We start from the raw sequence: 21,049 nt of genomic DNA on the forward strand, positions 1-21,049 counted from the left end.
CTTCTCCAACCTGGTGAAACACAGAATGGACTTCGTCAGCCAGGCCTTTACAGTAATCCAAAATCATGTCATCAGTTATTGTCATCAGCTTGTTGACAGGTACAAACGCATGCCTCATGGCACGTCCCATGATGATTTCATGTGTACTCAAACCTGTTGTTCTGTCTGGAGTAGACCTTATAGTCATCAAGACTAGAGGCAAGACATCAGGCCATTTCATTCCAGTGGCTAAACACATTTTACCAATTCTGTTTTTGATGGTACCATTCATTTGTTCAACCACACCTGAAGCCTCTGGTCGGTAGGCACAATGTAGCCTCTGCTGTATGCTCAATGCTTCACAGATCAAACCCATGATCTCATTATAGAAGTGTCCCCCTCTGTCTGATTCAATGGTCACTGGGAACCCGTACCTTGGGATGAATTCTCTCAACAATAGCTTTGCTACTGTTATCCCATCATTCCTTCTTGTGGGGAAAGTCTCCACCCACCTGGAAAACAGACAAACTACCACCAGGACATACCTCAACCTTTTAACTTGGGGCATTTCAATGAAATCTACCTGCATTCTGGTGAATGGTCCTCCTTCCCTGCCTATTGTTCCTAGACTCACAAATGTTTTCTTTCCAGGATTGTACTGCTGACATATCAGGCATCTCTGATAGAGACTCTCTGCTTTTAACCTGAATTTTGGATTGTACCAAGTCTGCTTAAATGCTCTTATCATAGCATCCCTCCCCAGGTGTCCCTGGCCATGATACATCCTTGCCATGGTTGACATCATACTATCTGGCATCACTGGTCTTCCATCTCTGTAGACCCACACATGGTCTTTTTCCCTTGGTGCACAGCCTGCTTTTACCCACTGCTTCATTTCCTCATCTCCTGCCTCATCCTGCAGCTGCTTCACTTCTTCCCATGTTTCTACAACATTAGCAAACATTAAGGAGCAAGAAGACATTTCTCTTTCTTTTCCCCGATTGATTGAGTAATTGTTCCTCGCACAATACTGAGCCATGTCATTTGCAAACCTATTTCCGGTGGTAATGAAGCCTTCCCTTTGGCTATGAGCCACACATTTTACAACAGCCAGTTCTTTAGGCAGCTGTTTCGCCTCAAGCAATCTTCCAACCACTTCTGCATTCTTAATGGGAGTTCCACTTGAGGTCAGGAAACCTCTCTGCAGCCATAATTGGCCAAAATCGTGGACAACCCAGAAACCGTACTGGCTGTCAGTCATCACAGTCACTCTCATATTCTTTCCAATCTTGCAGGCTCTTGTTATTGCCATCAGTTCAGCCACTTGAGCGGATTTAATTCCTTTCAAGGGTGATGCTTCTACCACTCCTGCAACTGTGCATACTGCATATGCTGCACTCAACACAACTTCATCCGTTCTCAAGCAAGATCCATCCACAAAAAACATATGATCACTTTCAGGCAGTGGTAAATCTCTTATATCTGGTCTGGGTTTTGTACAATAGTCAAGCACATCCAGGCAATCATGATCAATCTCATCTCTTATCTGCACACTTTCAGCATCTGGCAACAGCGTCGCTGGATTCACATTCACACATCTTTCCAGACTCACATTTGATGCACCTAGAATGACTTTCTCATACTTAGTCAGCCGACTATGTGACATGAACTGTGTCGGGCTCCTTGTTAAAAGGATTGCCACATCATGTGGTACGAATACCCGTACAGGATATCCCATTATGATTCCCTCACTTTGTTCCAGACTTCGGCATGTAGCAGCTACTGCTTTCAGGCACCCTGGTAAACCCACAGCTACTGGGTCAAGAGCTGATGAGAAGTACGCAATCGGTCTTCTCAGTCGTCCATGTTTTTGAATTAGCACTGAAAGTGCACATCCATTCCTCTCACTGCAATACAGCTCAAATTCCTTTTCATAGTCTGGCATACCCAGGGCAGGTGCTTCAAATAGTCTGTTTTTAAATTCTCTGAAAGCTGCCATTTGTTCTTGATTTAGTTCCAAAGAGTCTTTCACCTCACTTTTGGTCAATTTTATCAGTGGCTTGGCAATCAGGGAAAAGTTACTTATCCACTGACGACAATAGCCAACCATCCCTAGGAACATTCTCACTTCTCTTTGAGTCATTGGGGCTCTCATTCCTTTGATGATTCTGATCCTGTCAATTGTCACCTTTCTCAGGCCTTTCTCAATATTGTGTCCTAAATACTGGACTTCTTTCTTGCAGAACTGCAATTTGGGTGGGGATACCTTTAATCCTCCATCTGCCAAATGATTCAACAAAGCAATGGTGTCTACTTCACAAGCTTCACGTGTTTTTGATGCTACAAGTAGATCATCAATGTACTGGACCAAAACTGAATTTTCAGGCATTGTCAAACTTTCCAGAGATTTCTTTAGCAACTGATTAAATATTGAGGGGCTCTCTGTGTACCCCTGTGGAATTCAGCACCATGCCAAAATACGCTCTCCAAACCGTAATGCAAAAATCTGCTGGATGTCATGATGCAACGGGATTGAAAAGAAAGCATGGCACAAATCAATTACTGTGTACCATTCAGCATCATGGGGAATCTGATACAAAATCACTGATGGATTTGGCACAATGGGACAACATGGCCCAACAATTTTGTTAATTTTTCTCAAATCCTGCACTATTCTGAACTTCCCATTAGGTTTCTTCAGTCCCATTATAGGTGAATTACATGGACTACTCAATATTTCTCTCAATACCCCCTGCTGGATCATCTTTTCAATCAAAGGGGTTATTCCTTCAATTATTTCAGGTGTCAGGCTATATTGTGGTATATTTGGGTAGCTTATCCCATCTTTTACAGAAATTCTTACTGGGTCCACATTTCTCATCAGGCCTACATATTCTCCTGTGAAATCCCAGCTTTTACAGTTTGCTTTCATTCTGGGGGTAATTCGTCAGGATTGAATACTGCATAGGTTCCAACAGCCTCACTCTCTCTGTTGTCTATGGTCATTCTGTATAGGACATCCTCATCTGGTGTCTCAAAGGCTATTCCATCTGGTGTACAGAAAATGGTGCAATTCATTTTGCACAGCAAATCTCTACATAACAAATTCACAGGACTGGTATCACACACCACAAATCGGTGCATGTCTGAAAATTTCCCTATTCTAACCTTTACTGGTTCAGTAAGGTAAGTCTTAATCTGTGTGTTGGACACACCCACTGCTTGGATTGTCTCATCCGAGAGAGGAAGATTCTTCACATCAGCTGACCTGACAGTAGATCGTGTAGCACCAGTATCAACTAAGAAAGTGATGCTTTCATCATTTATTTTTCCATCTACAAAAGGTCCTGTCTGGTCTATCTCTAGAGTTGCGCCAAGTACACACTCTTCTTCCTCTCCTTGGCACCGTCAAATGTCTCCCTCCGAATCACTTCCCTCATTCCTTAACCAATATTGTGACACAGCGCTTGCGCGTTGTGATTTGTTTACCTGTTCTTCGTTGTGGAATCCTGAGTCCTGATTGTACTTCTGGGGACCTCTGCTGTGTGGCAAGGGCGGTTTTGGCACCTGATTCTGCTGTTTAACAGCCTTCTGCTGTTGCTGGCCACACCTCTCACTCTGTACCTGTGGATTCAATGATGGTTTTTCGACATTAGCACACGGAGGATTCTTACACTCGGATTTCCAATGCCCTAATTCCCCGCAGTTGTGGCAGGGAAACTTCTTTTTCGCTTCCTCTATATTGCCTCTCCCCTTTCCTGGGCCAAATCTTGGTTTATTTCCTGAATTAGTTGCTTGTTCGACTAGCTGGGCTTCATGCTTTTCTGCAACCTTCACTTGTGCCCACATTGCCTTTTCTTTCAGCTTTCTTTGCTTTGCCTCAATTTCATCACTGAAATATTTAGCATGTCTCAGGATTTCATCAATCTTTTTACTCTGCCAGTCCACTGTATGCTGCCTGATCATTTCACCAATCTCAGGACGCAAACCATATACAAATCTGTATACAAAATGGCTCAGGTCCTTCTCACCCAGATGTTCGTCTCCACTGAACTGCTTAAAAGCAAGTATTAGTCTTTCATAGTAGGCATGGACTGATTCTTTCACTTCCTGCTGTTTTCGGTCTATCTTAACCCAGTCTGTTTCTTTGGGAGGTACCTTGTTCTTCAAGAAAACCATAACCTGCTCATATTTCTTCATTACCTCGGGGTCTGGTGCTCCTGTTTTGGGATCTCTGGGGTATTCTTTTGTTGGCCAATCTATGACTATTTTACATTCAGCCCACAAGTCTGCTGGTACAATTATATCGAACAGACTATTCAGGTCAATCCACAACACTTTTGACAGCTTCACAAATCTGTCTACCTGTCTGTACCACTCGACTGGCACTTCTCTCGGTCGAGGGAAGTCATTTGTAAATGACAAAACATCTTGTCTGGTCCACGGGACATGTACATATCCTCCTCCTGGAATCTCTCTCATGGGAAATGCTGTCACTGATTTCTCCTTCTCTCTCACAGGAAATGCTGGGAAAGCTCTGCCTGACGCTTCTTCTTGTTTCTTATACCACCTACTTTTCCATTTCTCAACATCTCCCCACTTCCTCAGCAGAGTAATTATGTCTCTAATCTGCCCTATTCGGCCTGTAGTATTCAGGTTCTCAATATCCTTATCCGTGAAATCCACCCAGTAAGGCTTCTGTAAACCTTTTACCCGATCCATGTCAATTCCCATTTCACTCGCTATTTCCATCAGTCTGTCATGTGTGTTCTTTGCTCTCCATGTAACACTCTTGCACAAGAACAGCAATTCCTCATCCTGATAATTTTTCAGCTTTTCTATAGGAATCGTTCCTACTATTAGCTCTTCTAGTACCATGCGTAATTTAGCCACATCAATTGTTTGGGATTCTTTTTCCTTTCCTTGTAAACCTTTCAGCCATTCACTCAACTCGTCTGTTGTTTTCCCTATTGGTTTCTCTGTGCTCACTGGTTCTGTCACTCTTTGAGGTTCTAATATTGTACCTCCGGTCATCATGTTCCTTTCCACACAATCGGGACTCATAAACGGGTCACTCTGCTCATTTATTCCACTTTCACACATTGTATGTCTCCACAGATTATCTCCTGTCCCTATTGGGATCTGTTCTGGCTGAGCAATTTGCCTATTGTTCACATACGGAACTGTTAGACCATGTTCACTGATTTTCTGCTTGTCAAAAACAGGCATAACGGGATCTATTGTTACAGGAACCGTAACTGCTTCAAGATTTGTGGTCAATTCCCTTATTTTCTCTGTCAATTCTAGTGTGGTTCTTGCTAGTTCCCTTGTCTTTTTATCCTCAACTTCGTCTTCCATTTCTTTTTCTCTCTCTCTAAAAGATTTATTTCCTTTCACCTCTGGTGTCATAACTTCTGTTTTTATCGTTCTCAGGGTATCTCTCATTGGGGCATTTGGCATTCCCACCTCGGGTTTACGTCTATACGGAGGTGGATTCTTGAAAAACAGGTCATCTAAGATGTCATCGTCGGACTCATTCGCTCCATACCTTCTAGTTTCCACATTATTTCTTTTCTCTGTACATTTTACCCCTTCTGTCTCCCCTTCTGTTCTTACAGGAAACAGCCCTTCAGTCATGCTAGCGTCTCGCCACCTTCTCATCCGATCATGATGAGTTTCGCGATCACTAGTCCGTCCGAACATATGCTTGTATCGGCTCCCACTCCTCTGTCTTTCTCTTTCATGCATTTCATCTTCCCATTCAGCCAATGCCTCGAACTGTGTCGGCCTAGTCCGAGGCTCTAGACACATCATCCTTTCCCTCAAATTTCTCAACGTGGCCAGGTTAAATGAGCCATGTTCTGGGAAAGCTAAAACTCCGTCTTCCTTTGTATATTTCACCCAATTGTCCAACCATATGCAGGTATGATACCCATATTTTGCAACCATGAAGGATGCAGGGGTTCTTGTAGGAGGCAATAATTGCCCTTCCCTTGTTACAATCTCCTTGTCTTTATCGAACCAGGTTCTCATTTTATTAAACAAGGATTTCTTTTTCTTTTCTTCAGTATGGTAATACATTTTCACTGTTTTCCGTAACTCCCTAGTCCTTTCTACAACTGTACGATCTCTTGTCCAAAAACAGCGCGACTCACACCAACGCACCAATCCGGAGCGTCTACGTCACTGTCTTAGTCCACAAATCCCAGCGCGACTCACACCAACGCACCAATCACAGCGCTTCCACTATTCTAACCCACTGTCCAACCACAGCGCGGTCTTCCTGACGTCAGCAGTCGCTGCAGCAGCTCCTGCTCCTGTCTCCTGTCTCTCGTCTACCCCTCCTTTACAAACTACTCGGTAGACTTTGTTTCGGCTTTTAAGATTCTGTTAGTTACAACATATAAACATCTCCATTGTCTGCTCCGCTAACCACAGAATAGCAAAAGACCTTTCTCACAAGAATCCCATCTTTCCCGGTGTTGGACTTGGCCATTCTGGCAGGTTCACCCCTGAACTTTTTGCTTATATTGGTGACCTGGTGGTAGTGATTTTGGTTTCTGCGCACTTTCCCATTGTACATGTAGTGTTTTAACTGATGATTTTCAATGATTTTGATTTATTTTGCACAAATAAAGTACCTTGAACTAGTCCTGGGCTAAAATTCCGTTCCGCTCACGGAAATTGCGATAATTTTACATTTTCGCGTTCCGCGGAGAGCGCGAAAATGTCAAAATTTCCTCAATCCGCATTTTACCGGAAATTTTTTGCTTGCTCGCGCTGTAAAATAATACATTCTCGCATGCACGCGATTGCCTTACCTGAATCCCCGCGTTCGCCGACAAGTTTTCCCGGTCCGGTCGCGTTCTCCACCAGATGTTGGATTGTTGGTAGCCATTTGCGCTGTCTCGCGACAGTTCGTGCCCATAGTAATGTCATTCGTCGCGCGATCACGTCTTTCTTCTCGAGATCATACACCGCGAGACAAGTGAAAACAAGATGGCTGCGCCCGCGAGCAACCGCATGGGTAAGTTAGCGAGCCGCGACCACGCAGAAAATACCGGGAACGGGTGGGAAAAAAAGTCTGCATCTTCGTGATATTTCCACGTGTTTGCGGAGATTTTTAACATTTTCGCGATATTTTGCGAAAGTGAATTTCGCAAATTCCGCCCACCCCTACCTTGAACCTTTCATACTAACGTAAAATGTTGACACATTACCTGATTTTGCAACTGTTGCTTGATATGTCTTCTACACATGTGTTTCTAGGTCCTGATGAGGTCCGATTGGTTAACAGCACATCTGTCTGTTCCGGGAGAGTGGAGATCAAACGCAATGGAGTTTGGGGGACCGTGTGTGATGATTCCTGGGATCTGAATGATGCTTCAGTTGTCTGCAGACAGCTCGGATGTATTTCAGTGGAACAATATGAGCACAATCCAACATTTGGAAGAAGTTCTCTGCCTGTGGGGATGAGTAATCTTCAATGCAGAGGAGATGAGGCTACTCTATGGAAGTGCCCACACAAAGATTTACGGCACAATGCCTGTCCTACAGGAAGGGACGCTGGGGTGACGTGCACAGGTAAGGAATGGAATCCAAGTGAAATAAAGTAAACTTTGCTCAACAAATATAGTGAACCGACAGTGCAAGCACATATCTCGGGCAAGATGCAAAGTGGAAGATTACAACAAACAATAGTCTAACTGTAATAACTACATATGTAAGTTCTACTCGGCTTTCCTCTGAGAGACTCACAAATTCTCACCCAAGACATAGGCAGCAGTCATCCTGAGACAGGCACTCTGGCACTGACTCTCCCTTCTGTACCAAATTAACAGAGCACTCACTTGCCAACATCTACCCACAATCTGGCACCACAGAAGAGCATTCTGCACATGGCTGCTAGATTCTCCAGAGTACTGAGGGATCACTCTCAGATCTGTCTAGAATGATCATTGCCCCACTTCTGAAAGTAACTAGCAAGTCACCTTTTTAAAGAACTTCTTGACTTGTAGAATGGACACCTCTTACAGTCTCAGCACTGGATTTTATCCCTGGAGTGACCCATTTACCTGTCCCTCACAGTAAACTGTACTTCGTCCCTTCACGTACAGTGCTCAGCAGCTGTGTAGCCAGTATTGCTCTCTATTGTTCCCCTACACACAGACATTGAGTCTGATACACGTCATGATTAACAATTATATTTATGGATACCAGAACAGTTTGTTTACAGTGCTGTAATACTGCAATCATTAGCACAGAAAACAACACCTAGTCATGCATGTGGTAAACCCAACACAGTACACCAAACCAACACAGTAAACCAAACACAGTACACCAAACCAACAAAGTAAACCTAACACAGTGCACCAAACCAACACAGTAAACCAAACACAGTGCACCAAACCAACATGGTAAACCAAACACAGAACACCAAACCAACACAGTAAACCAAACACAGTGCACCAAACCAACATGGTAAACCAAACACAGTATACCAAACCAACACAGTAAACCAAACACAGTACACCAAACCAACACGGTAAACTAAACACAGTGCACCAAACCAACACAGTAAACCAAACACAGTGCACCAAACCAACACAGTAAACCAAACACAGTGCACCAAACCAACACAGTAAACCAAACACAGTACACCAAACCAACACAGTACACCCAACACAGTGCACCAAAGCAGCACAGTACACCAAACACAGTACACCAAACCAACACAGTACACCAAACACAGTGCACCAAACCAACACGATAAACCAAACACAGTGCACCAAACCAAAACAGTAAACCAAACACAGTGCACCAAACCAACACAGTAAACCAAACACAGTGCACCAAACCAACACAGTAAACTAAACACAGTGCACCAAACCAACAGGGTACACCAAACACAGTGCACCAAACCAACACGGTAAACCAAACAAAGTGCACCAAACCAGCACAGTAAACTAAACACAGTGCACCAAACCAACACGGTACACCAAACACAGTGCACCAAACCAACACAGTACACCAAACACAGTGCACCAAACCAACACGGTACACCAAACACAGTGCACCAAACCAACACAGTACACCAAACACAGTGCACCAAAGCAGCACAGTAAACCAAACACATTCACATAGTATTAGCCTGTGCTCAGCACTGAATCCCATTAAGTGGTCCTCAATTCTGACTGTAAATGTTTCCCACAGCTCTCTGACTAAGGCAGTAGACACCAGGATGAAAATGACACCAAAATGTTGTTTCAATATATCTGTGTCTAATGATGTTTGTTGTAAAAGGCCCCAGAGCATACATTATATGGTAAATAGTATGGCATATGTGTGTGTTTATAGGGAGATGCTAAGATCATGAGTCACTGGAGTGAAAATGTGGGATTACCTCCATTCCACGTGGGAGGGGAAGAAGGAGATTTGTTCCCGCATGTTAGGACGACCTCTCACACAATCCCTTCCCACTGCAAGATTAGGGATCTGGTTATCTGAATGGATGGAATTGGAAAAGGCTTCAATTCCGAAGTTCCTGCAGAAATTGTACACGATGGACCAATCAGATAATGCATCTCCTCATTCTAATAAGGTGGATGCCAGTCTGGCAGCCTTAACTGGAGGAACATCACTGAATCCTGTGGATTGATTTCCAACTGAGACCACAAAGAAGAAAGTAGTTTCAGCTTTGGGCAAGGAATGTGCCCTGATAGGTGGCACCAACACTTTTATGTGGTGCAGTCCAGGGTTAGAGACTTTGATAAGTTATCAGAAGCCATTCATAAAGGTACGGACTGTGCAGAGTTATTGATGGCAATGGAACAATAATCACAATTTCACTTCACATAATCAAGACTAGAGCAATGTCAGCTGAGTCTGTGGATTCAGAGTGAAGGAATTTATGAAAGTGAAAGTGCAAATTAGAAGCATCAGAAAACTGCTTTCATAAAGATTTCATTTGATAGCAAAATGCAATTTTGATCTTATCTTGATAGCGTGATTACTAAGGTATTTAAAAATCACAAGCATGCACTTCCAGACAAAAACAAAGCATCTTTGTCCTACCAGTAGGCCTGGGACTACACATACCAATCTTCACTTAAGACAAATTATAGAAATTGTTCTGATTAAAAGAAGAAGTATCAGCCAAGACAATCTGATACCAGTGGTGAATACTCTAAATAGTTGAAGCAAGCTTTAAGAAGATGTTTTGATCACAGTGGATCTTGCAGGATCTCTATGGGAGCAAGGATCCAGAACTTTCAAAAGATCAGGGAACCAAACTGTGTCTGATCAATGGGTTCTGGGTGTAATCAGAGAGAGCTGTGCTATGGATTATGTGAAGTGGCCTCCAGACACATGATTGGTTATAACCCACATGCCAAGGAACAATGTGAAAAGGAAAGCCCTTCTAAAATAGGCACAGTCTTTACTAGACAAAGCTACAGTTGTGCAGTTCTCAAAAGAAGAGCCAGAAAAATCTAATTAAATGTTGTTCTAGTCAAGACAATTTCAGGAACTTCCAGACAAGTGCTAGACTTAACCTGGACTCTCACACCAGTGCTAGAATTAAACTGGACTTTCAGACCAGAGTTAGACTTAAATTGAGTGAACACATGAGTGAGAATTACACGCTTCCTCATGATGACTCTGAAACCAATCATTGCTTTAGTAAACAAGGTTGATTTTCTAACATCAATAGATTTGAAAGCTACATATCGACATGTTTCAATCAGACAATCTCACAAAGAGTTAATGCTTCACTATAGAAGATCAACACTTCTATTTCAGAGTGCTCCATTTTGGTTTAAAATCCTCACCTAGAGTATTCCCAAAAGTGCTGGCATCTCTGGTCTACATCCTCAGTCAGGAGCAAGTTTCCATACATCCATTTTTGGTTGACTGGTTAGTTCAAGCGGTATCAGAGGAACTAATGATTTGTCATACAGAAAAAGTTCTCAAAGTCTTACAAAAACATATATTTCTAGTGAAGAGGGAATAATCAAACATATCCCCTTTGCAGGATCCGTCCTTCATAGGTGCCAGATTACAAATAGCTCTTGGGTTTGTTGTATCATTGCCAGAACGCAGAATTCAATAGATCCATTCCCATGCAGAAAGCCTGATGTTTCACAATTCTCCAAGAATAGTGTCTTGGATGAAATTTTAAGGAGATTTAGAAGTCACTCTATTTCTTGTGCCTTGTTTAAGATTCCCTCTTCATGAAATAATGAGGTTCCAGCTGAAAAATTGGTCTCCAGCTTCTCTAGATCCCAGAAAGAGAGTCACAGCGAGCCAGAAGATGAAGGCAGATCTTTCATGATGGTTGGTGAGCGAGAACATACAGAAAGGGGTCTGATTATCTCCCTCTTCATCTCTGGTGTCACCACTGATACAAGTCTGACAGATTGGAGACCTTGGTTGGGTCTACAACGTTTCTGGACTCTAACGCAAAGTCAAAAATCCTCCACTGAAGGGAGTGAGAGGCAATAATAAGAACCTTGAACAGTTTCACCAAATTCATTTGAGACAAGCATGTCCAGGGCTTTTATCAATAGATTGGGGGCACAGGATCCCTCTTAGTGAGAAAATATTAGACAAGGTTTTTGTGCCGGCACACAATACAGTGTTCACTGTGCCTGTAATTCAAGTTCAAGGGATGCAACAATGGAGTAAAGACAGTACTACAAGCCCCATTAAGTGTTGTGAGGAGGCAGGAGGGAGGAATTAATCTCTATCCAAGTGCTACTTAACTGGCACAGTTTCTCCATGGTGTAAGACACAACAACGGAGTTGTAGCAGCACAACAAGCCCCAATAAGCCCTGCAAGGAGGCAGGGGGAGACCTTCAGTGTCAATCTGGCATTACTTAACTAGCACAGTTTCACAGTGGCACGGAATGTGTGCGGAACATGCTCAAGCATTCGCCCCAGCCAAGATGTGGCCAAGACAGACCCATCTTCAATCGTCATCAGCCAGAAGAGGCCGGGCCAAGTTCCCCACCTTGGTGGTAAGTAGTAAGTGCCTCCAGTTGTTTTTGGTGTATCTCTGGATCCCTCTTCATCAAGAGCATTAAGGAGAAGTGCAATTGTGGACTTTGTACATTGTACTCAACTGCATATTTAAGCGTGCTATCTCTTCTCAAGTAGGGTCTGGGACAAGCTATAAGTCTGAGGCTGGTCAGTTTAAATTGGAAGTAGACATGGGAGACAAGGGACTCAGATTTTGTACATGTTTACAAAAGCCATAGAAGACTTTGTCTGGTCATTTATGCCTGATCTTTGGCCTATTGCTTCTTTGGGATGCTTGGGAGCCTACAGCCTCGAACCATCTTTGGATTGCTGCCCTTAATTCTGAGGCTTTGATTAATTTTCCTTTTTATCATGGGGAAGAGAAAAGTGGAGGTAATTAATGTGACTGATAAGAGCTCCAGAACTAGCGGCACCACGTTATCTTTTTCAAATAATGCAGCGGATGCTTTCTTGTGTTGCAAAACAGCTGATACAAACTTTCCAGGAGACAGATCTGACATTGGAAGAAGGAGATCACACAGTTTTGGAAGTAAATTTACAGGAATTTTCCAATATCTGGTGCCTGCAAGATACACAGGAATCACAGGTTGCAGCTACTCCCTCTCATACACAAGTTTATGTTCCAATTTTAAAACAGTGGAGAGGGTGTGCAGAGGGGGCTAGGACTAAAAATAAAAAGGGGCCCTCTCCTTAAAATCCACAAGTTGGTAATAAAACCAATAGAGAGCTTAAAAGGGGTCAATTGACAGCTACACAAGAGAACTATCTGATACAGGACTTTCTCCATAATATGGAAACTGAAATGTATTCCACATTTGAGACACTTATTCAAAGAATGGTAAAAGTAGAGGAAATGGTGAGGGCCTTGGGGGAATCTGTTTGGTCTCTACAGGAACAGTCTGACAACAAGCAACATTTCTGTTCCGTTAACTTACCCTGTTTATATGATGTTCCTTCTAACAAAGTTGTTCTTAATAGCTCTCGTGCACCCCTAACATTTCAGTTCACACCAGGGATAGGCATTCCAGGTAATACCATGTCTAACCCCACCAGTTCTTTACCCTCCTCACAGCCGACTCAATAAATACTGAAAGGGGACCTTAACTTGGGGTCGAGGGAAAGTTTGATATGGGAACTTTATGTAAAGCCTCAGAGTCTAAGGGCCAAGGCAGAGACCAACAAGCTTCATCTGGGCCTCTGTGGGGTTCTACACCCTCAGATGTTATTCCAAAAGTTCTCCAAACCTGTACCCTGCATGTTTAATTATGACCAATGTAACACCCCTAAAGGTAAATGACCAGGAAAATTTACAGCAGCTCAAAAACAAGATTGTTTACTGGCTCACATTTGAGGGTTTCTGTTAGTGACAATCAGTCACTATTTGCTAAATTATAATTGCCCGAAGAGTGAGGTGGATTGGGGATGCCCTGTCTTGGGGATTGTATAGTTGACAGTTTTCATAATGTTTTGTGGGCTGGCCTTATTCTAACAGTATTTTAGTGCTCCCACTGGGATTTTTTTAAATTCCTATGTACCAGGGGAAAACTGACAGAAGGCTCCATGTCAGGGAGACAGGGGGTGTTGGTTCGTAACAATGCCCCGAATCATGGGTCTAACTGTGTTTTTAGTAATCGCTATTAACTCTTGAGTGGACTTAATGACCAAGAACGACTGGAGCTTAAAACCAATAGAAATGACCCACTAGAGTCACAATTTCCCACAGGGGGCTTCAGGTATTAAGTTGGCATATTGCTGTGTAGAAGAGAAATTTGCGGATCCTGATTGGTCCAAATAGCTTCATGTTTTTGATATTATTAGTCTTCAGGGGATGTGGGACACATCGGGGAGTTTGTATCTAGATGGTTATGCTACTCGTGTTGTGAATGCCGTCCCATCCTCGAGTCGGAGAGCAAGGGAAGGTCTTGCTACATTTATCTTATTGAATCTGAACTGTATAATAGAACTGGTTACTACACATTCTCCCCATCTTCTTGGTGTCCTTCTCTCTTTTGAGAACTAATTTAGGATTTTATGTGTTAATGTATATAACTCTCTTCATGGCAAAGAGTCCTGTGATGAGTTGTCGGTTCTGGGAGAGTTTTTAAAAGACTTTTATACTCCTTGTCCTCCTCAGTAAACAGCTTTGATGACACTGGGAGATGTTATTCTTGATCCCTGCAGAGATTGTTATTCAAGTGCCCAGTTTGTTCAGGATGCTGCTAAAGTTGACCACGTTCACACTAAACATAATGTACAGGGAGACTTGATGAGAGACCTGGTCCAAGATCATAACTTGGTTAACCTTTTGAGCATAAAAGTATTGAACTCCAGAAACAGAGTCCCAAATTATAAAGGTGCCGGTACAGGGTCTTTCATTGATGACATCTATGTATCAGCAGGTTTGTGTGTTTTATTGATTAGTTTTCTAGAGTATTATAACATCTTTAGTGATCATAATACCCTCTCTGCCAGCTTTGATTGGGACAAGAAGCAGATGGGTACTATTTTTCCCTTTAAAGTTCCAGCCAGCCTGAGAGATCAAGGCCGGAGACTGAAATGGGACAAGATTATTCCGGAGGCTTTTAATGCTGAGCTAGCCACCTCCTGTCAATATATAGTATCTTAACGGCCTATGACACACTATGGGTTCACACTAACTCTGCTCTCAAAAAGCTGGGGACACTGGAGCCTTTAGTTTCATGTAGATGGCTTGATAAAATGTGGACAATGGCTTGTAAGGTGATTAAAAAGCATAGAGCCCTATAAAGACTGGCGATAAGGGAGAGGAGGCTTGAGTTAAAGAAAGAACTGAGGGAGGATCTTGTGACAGCGAGGGAACAGCATCATGTTTTGGAGGGTTTTAAACCATCCTTTTTTTATCATATACAGATGTCAGCAGGTCTGGCCGTCACAGTGCTGGCCCAGGCTCGGGTGACTCATTTTTCAGCGCTATATGATGGGGAGGTGCTGAGCCTTTTCTCTGTACATGTTTGTGGGAGCTAAGATGAGGATACTCTGGAACGAAGGTAGAAATCCTTTCCATCAGGCACCGCAGGGGAAAAAGACAGGAATGCACTGTATCTTATAGACGCGGCGCATTCCTGCCCGTTTCATTAGCCGTAGCGACGCACAGCAGGAAGGCCTGCTGCGCTTTCCTACGGCAAAACCTCATAAATGAGGCCCTCAATATACTAAGGCCAAAGGGTTTAGGTATATTGTGCATTCATGGGCCTCATCTCTGCCTTTGATAAGGTCAACAGAGATAAGCTCTGGGTAGAGCTGGGTTCCATGGTGGTTGAACCTGCTCTTGTTGCATTTATGAAAGATCTCCATCATGGTCTGACATGCGCGGTATGATTCTGAAGTAAAGGGAAATGCACAAAGCACTTTAGCCTTAAGCGAGGGGTCCATCAAGGCTGCGTTTTGGCACCCTTCCTTTTTATTATTTATTTCAACTGATTTAAGTAGGTGCTCACTGAACATGGTCTTGACATACTGGAGCAGGTGGGAGATTGCTCCCCGCTCTTCCCTAAGAAGAGGATGTAGTCCTGATTGCAAATACAACCAGAAGTCTTCAGAGGCTTTTAGACCTTTTTATCATATGTATAAGAAAGTCTGGATTAGGTAACCAATTAAGCAAATCTCATTTTATGGTGGTGGATCCAAAAAACACTAAAGCCTTCATTGTTTCACTGTAGGGAAAGGACTTAAGTAAGTTTACCTACCTAGGGATTTTATTAGGTTCAGGTTTCAGTTGGCAACCCTTGATGAAGAAATACGGGGTGTCTAGAGAGGGCCATTCCTAGCCTAAAAGATTATTTCTTGTAACCTGGGACACAAACCAACCCAAATAATACTACGAGTTCAATCAATCAATAAATCAGGGAATTTTGAGCACACTACTCACCTGTGAGGGTCTCAAGGTTGCTGGGGGGGGCGGCTACCGTCAGTCGAAGAGCCAGGTCTTGAGGGTCTTCCTGAAAATGGGCAGGGTGTGGGAGCGTCTGATGTCGATCGGGAGCTCGTTCCAGGTCTTGGTCGCAATGTAGACGAAGGTTCTTCTACCCTTCTTGCTCTGCGGATGCGTGGGGGTTCAGCGAGGGGGAGGTCTGTGGATCGGAGGTTCCTCCTGGGTACGTGGAAGGAGATTCTATCATTGAGATATTGGGGTCCGGTGTTATGGAGGCATTTGTAGGCATGAGTGAGTATATTGAAACTCACTCTCTTCTCAACGGGGAGCCAGTGGAGGCTGCACAAGTGTTGGGTGATATGTTTGTGTTGAGGGATTCCGAGTACGAATCTGGCTGCAGTGTTCTGCATGGTCTGGAGTTTGCATAGAAGAGACTTGTTGATCCCGGTGTAGAGGGCATTTCTGAAGTCCAGTCTGCTGGTTATGAGTGCTTGGGTGACGGTATTCCTTGATTCAGGGGGGATCCATTTGAAAGTCTGCAGAGGGTGTTGAAGCTTGCAGAGGCGATGGTGTTGATCTGTAGGGTCATGGAGAGGGAGGAGTCGAGTACAATGCCGAGGTTTCGGGCGTGATCCATGGGATTGGGGGGTTGCCGAGGGCAGTGGGCCACCAGGTGTTGTCCTACATGGCAGGGAGGGTCTGAAAACAAGGGCCTCTCTCTTTTCTGAGTTGAGCTTCAGGTAGCTGCTGCTCATCCAGGGTGCAACGCCCTTCATTTCTTCCTGGAAGTTGAGTCTGGTGGTGATTTGGTCCTTGGTGAGAGAGAGGATGAGATGGGTGTTGTCGGCGTAGGATGCTAGGCTTAGCCCATGCTCTCTAACGATGGTGGCGAGGGGAGCCATGTAGATGTTGAAGAGCGTTCGGCTGAGCAACGATCCTTGGAGTACTCCGCAGTTGATTTCCGTGGGTTCAGGGAGGAAGGGTGGCAGTCTTTATTCTTTGGGTTCTGCTGCTGAGGAAGAAGCCAGTTGAGGGCAGTTCCCTGTATGCTGGCGTTGTGGAGTCTGGCAGTGAGCGTGCAGTAGGAGAAGGTGTCAAAGACTGCGGGGAGGTCAAGTAGGATCAGGAAGTGACCCTTGACCCTGTGTGTCAAAATCCCCGCAGGCCCCGCCGCTTTAAGAGGAGCGGATCTACATTGCCCGTGATTTTGAGCAGTGAATTGAACGAGGGGGGCCTGAGTCGCAGGTATATATTGGTGTCATTGTGGCTCTCACCACGCTGTACTCTGCCCACTGAGGCTTGACATTTTTAACAATGGGAAATACTGGCAACCACTGGGTAGTTGCACTTTGTCCAACAAGGAACTGCAAAGACCATAATGCTCCCTGATGACGCCTATTTGGGCGGGACTGAATTTCCAAATAAATTACGTGCAAGTAATCAGCCTGTGTCTCCTGTTGTTTCAGCCAGTGATCAAGGGCGGGAGGTACGCCCGAAACGCGTTTGGCACGAGATGGAGTTAAGCATGACGGGCTGCGGTGCCACTGCCGGCGGCAAACGAGTGTGAAACCCCCTTGAGTGAGGCCTTCCAATGGGGCAACCTTTGTGTTTGATATATATATATATATATATATATATATATATATATATATATATATATATATATATGTATATATATATATATATTATCTACTGGCGGTCGCCAGTAGATAGTTATAGTTAGTATCGTCTTTCCATAGGAAATCCGCAACATTCTATTTGGAATAACTTTGGCGCCGATTGATGAATCCTCGCGAAATTTTCAAAATAGGTGGGGCGCTCCGCTCCGCTCCTTCCCTGAAAGTCTCGGGGGGATTCGTCAAGCGGGGGCTGAGAAAAAGGGGGGGTCCCAAAACGCGTTTTCCCCATGCATTTTTCCATAGGACCTTTAGTCCAAGCTACAGTCCGAACGGCTGAACAGAATTACTTGAAATTTGGCAGAGAGGTACTCCTCAGGTCAGGGATGTGCATTTTGCATGTCTGGAGTAAATCTGTTCAGTAGTTCCTGAGAAAATTGCAGTTAAAAGCATATATATATCTATAGCCGCGCTCCGTGCGCATACGGTAAAACATACCGTACGCGCACCCAGCCGTGCGCGAGCCTAATTCTGATTGGTGGTTACATGACTGTAAACATTCGAATAGGTCGAAATCAGGAAGTGTCGGCCGCCATTTTGTGTGTCTCACACTGATAAACAAAGGTGGAGAACGTGAAAAGGGGGCAAGGAAGAGAGTTGCAGACCCCGTAGCGTTTGTCAGGGGGTCCAAGAAGGACCCAAAAGTGTGAAAAATACATTTTATATATTTTTTTTTAAATCGCTACGTGCGCGTACGGTAAGCTTAGCGTACGCGCACGGCGGTAAAAATTCATTAAAAAAAATAGAATTAAAAATCACATTTAAGGGTTTAGATATTAGGGGGCTCTAAAAAGAGCCGATGTGTTTATTGAGTGTTTTTCGGTACCTACAAGTAAGTACCGATGCAGAGTCTAAAGTTCAAGAGGAAGACTCTGTTGCCTTCATCTGTGAAATGTACACCGTCTCCTCTATAAATGCCTTGCATGTTGTAACGCAAGTTGTTGTGGTATATAGAACCCATACCATAGTCTCTGAGGAAAGCAGAAATAGATTTGTTGACGTGGTTTCTTGCTTTGTCAATCTGTGGACAAAATTGGTTGGACCAGTTCCACTTTTGCCTTTGGCATATATTAGAATATACAAAGGCAGTTTGTGGAAAAAGCGACATCAATTGCACAAAGGTGTCCTTAACAAGCATTTCCAGACCTACCCCAGTTAAAGTGCCTACGTCATTTCCACCACAGTGCACAATAATAAGGTTAGGCTGTTGGAGATGTAGAAAAGATTTCACCAAAGGCATTAATTGGTGCCACTTTAGCCCTCTCTGACCAAACCATTTAATGTCTACATTAGGCAAAGCAAGATCACTCACCATACCTCTTTTTTCTGCATACTTTTCACTCCAGAAGACATAGCTATGACCTACAATCCACACTGTGAACATCTTCCAAGGAGATCTGGATGCACTCAGGAGGTGTCTTTCAGTAGAATGGCAATCTGAAAACAAAGACAGTTGTAAAATGGAGACATGCATACTTTTTTTTTAATAAAAATAAATCATTGGCTGATTCAAACCATTTTACAGTTAAAACTAGGCTGTATGTTAACATTTTTAAAAGCATGTTTTGTATTGGTTCAGAAAAATGTGTTCCCACAGAAGATTAATTTGGATTTGCTGTTAGGTTTGAAAGGTCAAGCACTCTTGTTCTTTGGATTAGAAACATTGTGTGTTGAACTTCTGACCTCTCTGCTCACACCAGTGTTCCATGACCTGTTGCTATGCTAGCAGGTAGAAGTTATGATGGGGGAAGGGATCATTTGGAAAAGGGTTGAAATTTGCAACCAATAGAAATGTGTGATTTCATTTGAAAAAATGTGGGAAACACTGTGATTTGAAGTTAACATGTATATGTGTGAAAAAAGAGAGGGAAACATTGCTATTTACTGGTTCTGGTGAGAGGAGAGAGGTGTACAGCTCAGAGATTCTGGCTCTGATAATCTGCTATTTGAGTGCCACATTTCTTTCTCAACTAACTAATTTTAAAGGTGAGTTATGAGTTTGAGAGGGGGTGTATGTAGTCAATTTTGATATAAATAATAGAATTGTGATTCTTCTTTTAAAGTTGTGTTTTACATTTTATGTTTTGAAAGATATTTAACTGCCTTGAACTTGTTAGATATTATGGAGTATGTCTTCACCATAAGTTAAGGTGTACTGGTATCACTGAGGAATACTGTTTGGTGCCTAGAATCAAACTATGAGTCTGTGTGCACACAGGAATTGTTGTCAGAGATATTATTGGTGTTGGTCTGGTTCTGTAAGAATGGCATTTGTAGGAAAGGGTCAGCTTGTTTTTTGGAACTGTGATGATTTCAATTCAGCATAAATCAGTATCACACAAATGGGAGGCAAATGCTAACACATTTGAAATTGATATAGTAGATTTTACTTCCAATCATGCAATGGGTGAGGTTGGTGCTACATATACAAAACTCCAATTAACCCTTGCCACACATGTACTTTTACATACATTACTACAATGTTTATGCTGTTATGGATGCATCCATGCATATGTCTCTTGTAACTGAAAATACACAGTCTGCAGAAGCAGACTCTTAGCACACACCCAGCTGTTTATCCTGTAGTATCATGATTAGTATTCACAACTGAGTGGTGTTTCAGGTAGCAGTGAGTTACGGTAATACATTCAACATCACCAAGGCTCATTTCCTTTGCTGGAGTGTAGTCAGTCACCCAGGTTATACATGTTTATGGTCTCAAAAAGCTGTTTGGACATGTGCTCTTTTCTGTTTGTGAAAACTGTAATGAAAATGTGTCAGACTGTTAGAGTACTTATCACTTGCAAAAAAACAATAGTAAGTGTGCTTTGAAATTGGCAATCAAATTTTGTTTTCTGCCTAGAATCACACCATGAGTCTGTGTGCACACAGGAATTGTTGTCAGAGATTTATTTCGTGTTACTCTGGTTCTTTTAGAATTGCATTGGTAGGAAAGGGGATGTTTTAATTGTTGTCAGAGATTTTATTTGTGTTGGTCTGGTTCTGTAAGAATGGCATTTGTAGGAAAAGGTTAGCTTGTTTTTTGGAACTGTGATGGTTTCAATTCAGCATAAATCAGTATCACACAAATGGAAGGCAAATGCTAACACATTTGAAATTGATATAGTAGATTTTGCTTCTAATCATGCAATGGGTGAGGTTGGTCCTACATATACAAAACTCCAATTAACCCTTGCCACACATGTACTTTTACATACATTACTACAATGTTTATGCTGTTATGGATGCATCCATGCATATGTCTCTTGTAACTGAAAATACACAGTCTGCAGAAGCAGACTCTTAGCACACACCCAGCTGTTTATCCTGTAGAATCATGCTTAGTATTCACAACTGAGTGGTGTTTCAGGTAGTAGTGAGTAACGCAAATACATTCACCATCACCAAGGCTCATTTCCTTTGCTGGAGTGTAGTCAGTCACCC

The 21,049-nt window shown here is 43.1% G+C and overlaps 1 protein-coding gene across 1 annotated transcript in view; it reads left to right on the plus strand.

Annotated features, from left to right (window-relative positions):
* Positions 1-21,049, plus strand: part of LOC146839193 (CD5 antigen-like) — a 416,800-nt gene that overhangs the window by 262,082 nt on the left and 133,669 nt on the right. Inside the window, exon 6 of the mRNA XM_085603211.1 lies at positions 7,249-7,563. Coding sequence (XP_085459337.1) covers positions 7,249-7,563 — 315 coding nt within the window. The remainder of the gene's footprint in view (positions 1-7,248; positions 7,564-21,049) is intronic.

Source organism: Triturus cristatus, chromosome 4_2, assembly GCF_964204655.1.
Source record: "Triturus cristatus chromosome 4_2, aTriCri1.1, whole genome shotgun sequence".
Lineage (NCBI taxonomy): Eukaryota > Metazoa > Chordata > Amphibia > Caudata > Salamandridae > Triturus > Triturus cristatus.